At 29.3% G+C, this 9558-nt stretch overlaps 1 protein-coding gene across 1 annotated transcript; it reads right to left on the bottom strand.

Moving 5' to 3' along the window:
- Positions 1-286: 286 nt before the first annotated feature.
- On the bottom strand, positions 287-9370 carry LOC130621611 (T-cell activation inhibitor, mitochondrial-like). The gene is made up of 7 exons (XM_057436930.1): positions 7746-9370; positions 6348-6471; positions 5053-5161; positions 2895-3415; positions 2287-2519; positions 1646-1777; positions 287-791 (listed from the first exon to the last, which is right to left on the bottom strand). The coding sequence occupies exons 1-7, from the start codon at positions 7763-7765 to the stop codon at positions 563-565; spliced, it is 1368 nt and encodes a 455-aa protein (XP_057292913.1). The 5' UTR covers positions 7766-9370; the 3' UTR covers positions 287-562.
- Between the last annotated feature and the right edge of the window lie 188 nt (positions 9371-9558).

Genomic DNA, 9558 nt, shown 5'->3' on the forward strand with positions numbered 1-9558 from the left:
ATTACACATACATAAAATTCTGTGTAGCTTAAGGTGCTCAACTAGTTAAAGAAATAGAGAGTTCTTTCTGACACAAAGTATCTGCTTTTAGTTAGCAGAAAATACTAACAGTCAATTAAGATTATACCTAGTCTGTCTGTCAAAACATTAAAATTATTTAGAAAGACAAGGTCTCAATGTCAAATAAAAAATAAACTTCTCTTTGCATTGGTTTAATATAAATAAAGAAATGGACAGTAAGATCAACAATACGCAAAAATAACCACCGAGGAGCTAGTTTTTTAATTCTAAATATTCCTGAAGGTAAAAAATAGGTTGTTAAAAGTTTGGTAAAATAATTTCAATAAAATGTGTGTTTTATTCTGTTTATTTTATAATTTTTAATTTAAAATTAATATCTAATATTATATACATAGCTAAAAAATTATAAAGTAACGGATAAAGCAAACATATTGACGCTGACAGATGCATAATAACAAATATGAGGGTAAAATAAATATAAATTCAAATATATAGCAAATATATAGAAATATATACAATTTATTTTTCTTTATTCTGGCTATCATGGTATAAAATCCCAAGGGATGCGTATAAAACCATCGACAGACACACTATAATATGAACTTAGAATCAGAACTAGTCCTTTGAATGCCACGTTGTCCTTCAGACCACAAAGTTTATCACAAGCTTGCAACACTTGCTTGGTATTTATTGCTGTGTCGTCACTAAGATATTTCAATTTAAGTTCTCCTTTGCATGTCTGCAAGGCTTTATTTTTCTTTCCTAAATTCCTAAAATTAAAAGTGCGTGGTACAATCAGGTGTTCAGAAACATACTGAAGGACTGCAGGGCTTGAAATAGTAATATAAATTTAATTTGCAAAAAATAGGCTGATTGTGGGACATTAATTATTTTGTTGCAAAAGCCATTTAGAAAAAAATGATTAAAGAAAAAAAGGCATTCTAAATTTCAATATTTTTGAATCACAAAGATGCATTTTAATTCGCAGATTGTGAATTGCAACCTGCCAATTGGAATCAAGTAAATTTAGAATGTTTATATCAATGTTACAACTTAAGTATCTTGGAGAAAGAAATAAAAAATGACTATTTTTTTGACAATTTTATGTTAGCTTACGCCCGCTTAATGGGAGGATGATCACACACATTAGGGTATACGAATTCATTGCGTTATAAAATAAAATAAAAAGTAATAATTAAATTAATGAACTAATTCACAACTCACTGCTGTATTGCAACATATTCTGGACTCTCCTTCATGCTCTCCACCATCCTTTGACAATTTTAATATTCTAACGCGTGAGTCTAATTATTTTAAAGTCACACTGAAGGAGAGTCTGCTCACTGAGCGAGATCGACTATTCCTTAATAAGTCAGTTAAGTCTATGCCTCTTGAGCTATTTTGACAAATTTTTTTTATACAAGTCATTAATATTACTTTTTATTTTATTTTATAAAGCAATGAATCTGTATAACGCAATGTGTATGATCGATCATGCTCGCATAAAGCGGGCAAAAGCTATCATAAAATTGTTGAAAAATAGTCTTTTTTTCTTTCTTCAAAATTTAGAAAGCATATTTCAGGTGTCAAAACTAAAAGCACAGATAAAAAAATGTAAATTTACCGAAGGTAATTTCTTCGTTTCACCTGGATATTTTCTGCATTGTTTTCAAGAAAAATATACAACATATTTCGACTTGTCTGATGTGGTAACTTAACAAAACCTTCCTCTGAAATGCTAATAAACTCATCATACCTAAAGAAGAAAAAAACTTTATGAAATAGATGAATTAACTTGAAGATGAAATTTCCTTCAGCACAGGTTAGATATATATTTTTTTGCAGTTTACAGTTTTTCTTAAGGAAATTTTAAAAAAATTGCAAATTTTCCCTATAGCTGCCATACAAAATCAGTGGACACTAGACTATTTTTACTCCAAAATTTATGCACTATAATGTCATTTATTCCCCCTCATTACATTCCTTTCCTACTTCTGTTGTTGTAGTTTAGCACATTGACTTGGTCATATCAAAGAGATTTAATGGATAAAAAAAAACTGCAGTCACATTTTTGTTAGCAGTAGTGATGCATAGAAATAAATTGAAATTGTGTTGATTTATGGGACTGTTTTGAAATTTGAAGTTCCTGGAAACTAAACTTAATGTCAGAAACTTCTGCATTCATAAAATGTGAGAAAGTTCTTCTTTGCAAAAATGTATACGAAGATTGTTTTTTTGTTCGCATTATACCAAAATTTTACCTACCATTCAGGAATAACCATCACACTGTCAAATACCCTTTCCATTTCTGTACTACTTTTAGTATTGATATTTCTAAGTAAACTATTTAAACCAGACCAATAGGCCTTAATAGGATATGATGGTGACACTGATTTTATTCTTGAAAATTTTACACCAAAACAGCAGTCTGATAATTGCTTCTCAACTCTTTCAATGCTTTGCAATAGGTGTGTTGTCCTGGTTATACTAGAGAGTGCCTAAGAAGATCAAATTATAGTATTAGAACTGCCTACGAAGTGCTTAGCAGTTCGTAAAAATTTATAACAGAACATCCACAAAATAAAGTAGGTAATATTCTAGTACAAAAAACTATCAAATGTACTTTATCAAAAAAATTGAACTCCGCCTGCAATTTCTGATGTGGATGCACTACACTTATTAATAAAGCAGAAAAAATAATAACATGTCACCTGGGCAATTTTTCGCTGATGTGAAAACTTGACTTAGAAATTCTGAGTCCAAAAATTTAAGAAATATACTTTAGTATACTAAAAAACATTGTAACTTTTGCGAAACATTTTTAAGCACTAAGCAGCATACCTGAGTGACAATATACAAATCTGCTTACTTACTTCTTTCCAGGATTCTGGCACATCAAAAACATTGAGTACAAATCGACCCCATTGATCCAATCCAGAAAAATCACCAAATACCATGACTCTTCCTTTTAAACCAGTAAAGCTTTCAAAATATCTTCCTAAAACATCTTCCAGCTGTTTCAGCACACTTCGAACTAAGGCATATGAGTAAGTGGTGGTATCTACTAACATATTTGTCACACCATACATTTTATTAAGCTTTTGCAACCTTTTAATGTTGACTATGCGGATGGCTTCAGAGGCAATTTGATTATTTTGAGCAACTCTATTGTTTTTGCTGAGCCATGATTCTAATGTTTGTTGGGTATCTTTTTTAAAATTACCAAACATAAGACTGCCAAAATATTTATTTTGAATAATCTCTTGTTCTTGAACATTGTATTTTTGATTGGCAACTTTAATGTCAGTCGGAAGATTGAAAACAGTTAGGACATCTTGAATAACATCTTCCCTTGATTTTCCCCTTAGAAGCAGTTTAACTTTGGAATAATCTCCTAAAAATTCAAACACAGATTCATGTCTTTAATATCTTAAGTCACATTACAGTACAAAGAGTGTAACAAATAAAGAAGCTAAAATACCAAAATACTATCATAAAAAATTATCAACCCCCCTTTTTTCCTGATATTAATACAATTTTTTTTGCATGGACTTGAATTTTGGTGTGCAGCCTTGGTGCCAATTTATCTGTTGTTTTTCTCAAGGCAAAAACAACAGAACGAGTCATCCCAAACACTTGTTTGAGATTACTATCTCCATCAGTCGCTGTGTGGGATTAAGTTATGGATGATGGTGGCGAGTTTTTATCAGCAAGTTATAGTGGAGCAAATTTTACAAGCGTAGATGCTATTGATTTGACATATTACCTCGTCCTATTTAAACAAATTAAAAATTGTCTGGTGGTTGCACTGGTGTGTCACCCTACTAGCTATTTCATTCATTGAACAGAGATGGATATACTGATTAAAGGATTTTTTAATGACATCATCAATGGATAAGTTTTGAAAGAGAGAGTCCTGCTTTGGGGAATTTAGGGCCATTTTTGGTCAGTTATGGTAAAAAAGACAATAACTTTTTCTTTTGCTTATTTATTTTTTATTACCCCTAATGATTTCAATGGAGATTGCTCAATAAGGTAAAGAAAAATCTTAGGGCCTAAAAAATTTCCTGGATCACCCACTAGCTACAGGTACTGGGGTTTTAAAATAATACATCTTTGACACTCCTTGATTGACACACTGATGCTTAAAACCTATATACAATGTGCAACAGATTAACAGGGTTTTAATTTACATACATTAATTATAATAATTTCGAACAAATCTAATTTTCTGGCAGAGTTGTTGCATGAACAATTGTTTGCAGAAAAATACTACTTTTCCCCTTAAAATTACAAGATTGTAATTAGACAATATTTAAAGAAATATAAGTTTCTTTTTTCCATATAAAATTATTTTATATTGTAAAACTAAAAAGTGTTAATAATAATAATTAGCATTCATTGGCAAAAATAATGAAACTCTTAAACATCAATAAACCATTAAAAAAAAATAAAAAAAATTCCTCTTTTATATACTAAAAGCTAAACTTGCGTGTGCTTAATTTAAATGTGCAAAGAAAAGGTCATACATCTTGCACATAATAATTTCATAAACTAAGGTATGCAAAAAATATTGGCACACAACACATTTTGGGGGGCATATGACAGCCAGTTTTATTTACTTTAAGCCCCAAAGAATAAAAAATTTAATTTTTTTGCAGTCGCCTTTTTTTATTTTGTCACATCTGTGCGACTCATAACATTCTTAATAACTTAACCAGGAAAACATTTAGCATAAATTCTACACCTTGATTTTTCGAAAATGTTGACTAAAATTTGTTACTAAAAGTGGCAATACATATATTTTTCAAAAACAACACTTTTCTGTTACTAGTAACAAGATACACAATCAAATTGATTTGATTTGAATAATTGTGTAATGAACTAAAATTGTTTCTTTTTTTCTGCTGAAATTTTTTTTAAATGAATCAAGGCATTTAATAAGCAAAAATTATAAATTATTTTCTTGATTTTAGCCTTAAATTATTATGAAGTAACACAACATACCTACCTTTATTACGACATACATACCTTTATTACTTGCTTGGTAAAATGTCAATGTAGTGTCTGGTACAGAGATGTTTCGTTCCAATGAATTAAGATAGGAATGAAATATCTTAAGTGATTCCTCATTTACCTTCTAAACATTAAAAGCAGGTAGTTTTGCCTATTAACTTGAATTCTGAAGTAAAAAATATTTTAAGTAAAAAAAGTAAAAAAGGAGAAAAAGAAGGGATCCCGAGGTACTTTTAAACATTGGTCTCACTTGAAAGATTTGCATGAGATGATATATCCTACCATCTTTTGGTGAAATTTTGTGTGACGATATAGCTTTTTTAGTACTTGTTTTTCTTGTGGCCTCGACCACCATTACAAACTTCTTCCATGTTAACATTTTCAAACTAGCTTCAGTCTTTTTTGGTGCAGGTGACCCTGTTAAGTATTATTTCAGGTCCCTTCAATTATTACTGACTGTTAAAATCTGCATTATTGTTCTCACATAGCAACCAAACAAAAAATTAAATACATGTGCATGATTTTTATTTACCATGTCGCACATTTGTGTACATAGTTTTTAATTGAAAGAGTTATTTTGGAGGGCAAGTTGTGAAATTTATTAATGGTATATGCGCTGAAAAAAAAACATATCAAATAAATTATCTATCAATAAGTCACTCAATCTCTTTAGCAGTTAGACCTTACAAATCTGCTTAACGGTTTAGAACAGAGGTTACCCCAAAATAAATTAATACCACTTTTGTGGTATTAAACAACTTCAAAGTTTTTTTAAGAATTTTCACAGAGATAGGGTGTTATTGTGGGTGTTATTTTCTTTTGATAGGCTTAAACGAGGTTAAATTACCACAGAATTTTCTTTTCTTTAAAATATTCTCTTCATTCATAAAGGTCAGCTGACTTGTGACATGGTTTAAAATGGTCTTTTGTTTGTGTACCAGTGTATTACATTAGTCAATCATAAGTGTGGCAGAATTAAGGCGGTTGTAATTAATGTTTCATGCATGCATCCTTTTGAAAGCCCTTATCATGGTAGTGCAGTAAATTTGAGAAGCAAAATGCCTAGGGACAAGGTTGCCATACTCTAAATTCGAAACTTTTTAATTCTTATTTTTCTACCCAAACATTGTTATAATAAAACAAAATTTATCATGCAAATCTTTCAGGTAAGGTACCACTGGATTCCTTTAATACTAAATTTCACAAGTTAAATTTAACTTCACTGTCTATGTGTAACTTTACTATGTTTACATAACGTTCTTGGTTTTTTATGCATTTTAGCTGCTATAAGTTTGAAACCATTAACCAACCTTCTCATTTGAATCATGGGGAAAGACATCAGGATGGACAGTCAGGTAAAACTTTTTTAGAGAACGCTTTGATGAGCTATAACAACGCAACTGCTGACAACCACGTAACAGTGATGATAATACCCTAAAATATAACATCATTATGGTCCGAATATAGATACACATTTTAGGCCTGTTTCATGTGTTTTTGCTTCTGGTAAAACCCAGCTAAAACTTCTGTGAAAAAATTTACTTCAAAAGACAGTTTATGCGTTTTCTGATTTTCAAAATTTAAATTATATAAAAGTAATGATGCAACCTAATTTTTTAGCAATTAATGTGCAAACCGTCAAACTTCTATCAAATTAATGCATGTTTGATTGTTATCAAAGAAAACACTTTGTTATCTATGTTTATCACAAAAATAAAAATTGCTGCCAACAACAACAATGTAAAATATCTGTCTGCAACAATCTATTCCATCAGGTCCTTTTTCGAAAAAATTTAGACAGGCAATTTCATCACCATTCCCTTGATAGTGAAAAAAACACTATTTTTCACTAAAAATATTTTGTAATTGGAATGAAAACTTTCTCATCCTTTATCATGAAAAATAATAAGTGATTGTCAAAAAAAATTGCAAAGGGCTTTATTGCAAAATAAGACAATGGTAATTTTTAATGTAAGGTGACACCAGCTTCAACCCACTGATTTCTAATTTGGTAGGATGACTCTTATTAAATAATTTCAACAATATTATCAATAACTGTTTCTCGTTACCATACAAGAAAAGACGTCAGCTTTTCCTACCGACTCTATTTGTAAAGTTTTAAGTGCAAAGAAATGGCTTCAGTAATCTTAATACATTGACTATGCTGCATTGGTTTGAAAAGGCAGACAAATTTTTTCAGTATTTCGAAAATATATTTTAACAAACTGTTTAAAACAGAAACAAACAAGGGGAGGTTTTAAGAACAAAATTGTTTGACATTTTTATAGCAGATCAGGCCTGGAAATTTGACGTTTCTGCGAATCAATAAAGACAGTACAATAAATCGTTTCCCTTGGACAATATTTTAAATTATAATAATTTTATATTATAATATATATATATTTATATTATAATATTTTACTACTATGGAGTAGGTCTTGTCACTAACTAGGGTCATTATGAATGGTTCTCCACTTATTTATCGATTTAAAGCTAATCGTTACCGCCATTAAAACAAAAACGTTTTGATCAATTCTGTAAGCTTCAAATCACGGTAGCGATGGATTGTTTCCCTAAACTATACAAATTTCCAGGCCTGCAGGTTATTTGTAACATCTTTCAAAATAATGAATATTGAGTATAAGGTACATTTTGTTTAAGTGACTATACATATACATACACAACTTTTAATTATTATAAATTATTACCTACTACGTTGAAACAGCATACTACTCCACCTGTCAAACTACCTAGAATATTGGATACCATTAAATATTTGTGTTAGTTATTACTATCTAAAATCGTTTTGTATGTTCATCACCTTGTTTCACTATTATTAAATTCTTTGGTATTCTTTCAAGCGAAAATGCTTGTTCTTCTTGCTTTAAAGAGCAAGTAAAATAAAATATCATTATTACAAACCAAATAAAAATAATATAATAAAAATGACATTGAATATTATTAACAATTAAAAACTGTAAAAAAAATGTGTCAACATTGAGTAAATTTAATCCAAACAATAGCAATGTGAACACAGTATTGTTTATTAAAAGAAGAAAACAATGCTAACATAAGCATTTTATCTTTTGTACATGCAATAAAAGTCATTAAAGTATAGCTAATAATTAATAAGAAATTGGGCTTAAATTTTGCTTTATAGTGTGAATAAAATTTTTAATATATATTTGTGAGCATTGGTTTCTGAGATATTTAAGGTCAAAGTGGTACAACGGTCACCAAAAACAAAAAGTCAAATAAATATACGCAATGAAATGTTGATACGTAAGAAAAACACTGAAATTTATTTGGTGAAAACAACAGTCTCAAAGTTTTTTTTCATTTTGGAGGATTATTTCTTTACATATTTTTCACATTATTAAATTCTTGTTAATTATTTTTGCTACAATGTTAAAGAATATAGTGGTTAATTAAACCTCTTTGTTTAAACAAAATGTAAAAAAAATGTTTTTGTGTTGGATTGCACAAACAATGTACCACGCAAGTTTTTGAATTCAGTGCAAGTTTTTGATTCCTTGCAACATTTACACTTGCAAAAGGTTGGAAAACAATTTTACATTTGCAACAGTGAAAACTCTATTATACTGGTTTGTCTTGGTACTTTGTTTTAATTTCCTCCGTATTATATTCTGTTTAGTGAGCGTTAAAAACTGTAATTCTTTACTCCATGTAAAACTTTAGTCATTGTCTTACAAAACCTGTTAAGCTAGGTATGCCTAGTGATATCACAAATCTACAAAATATATGCACAAACCAATGGCTTTTGTTTGATAATTCGCCAACCATTAATACAATTGTTTTTTGGGGACAAAATTTGGACATAAAAAATTTTTGTTTACATGACATGAAAGAATGTTTTTATTAATAAAAACAGATGGTAGTTTTTTCACTAGTTTTCCTTTTAAAGTTAGGTGTTTATTTTTATAGTACTTTTATGTTAACATAAAGTCAACAACTGCCTTTTCACAGTGCAGTACAATTAAAGTAAAATGGTGAATTAAAATAAATGTTGACAATTTAAAGAATTTAAAGGTGTTAAATTATGTTGTAACAACCTTTCTAATTCACATTGGCATTCAGCAATGTTAATGCAAATGCCAATTTGATAACAAAACAAGCAGACAAATAGCATTTCATTTCATTTTTTTGCCAACATAATTTGAATTAGAATAGCTGGGTGTAAAGTATGGAATGGTTCAATAAATCAAATTTATCCAATTTAACTTTTAACAGCCTAAAAAGAAGTCGAAACATTTAACAAACAAATGGAAAGTTTAAAAGCATACCCCTCACAAGTTTAAAGCATCAAATTGAAAGAAAAATATGGATCTTGTTGGACCATTTATATTGTAACGATAAATGAACAAATATTTCAGAATAACCAAGATCAAAAACATCATTGCTCACTTCAGATCCTCTTTAAATTTAAATAGATAAAATTAAAAAAAAATGATAATAATCATTAATCTATTTTTTACCATTAGATTTACAAACACAAAAACA

The sequence above is a fragment of the Hydractinia symbiolongicarpus genome, chromosome 12, assembly GCF_029227915.1.
Source record: "Hydractinia symbiolongicarpus strain clone_291-10 chromosome 12, HSymV2.1, whole genome shotgun sequence".
Taxonomy (NCBI): Eukaryota; Metazoa; Cnidaria; class Hydrozoa; order Anthoathecata; family Hydractiniidae; genus Hydractinia; species Hydractinia symbiolongicarpus.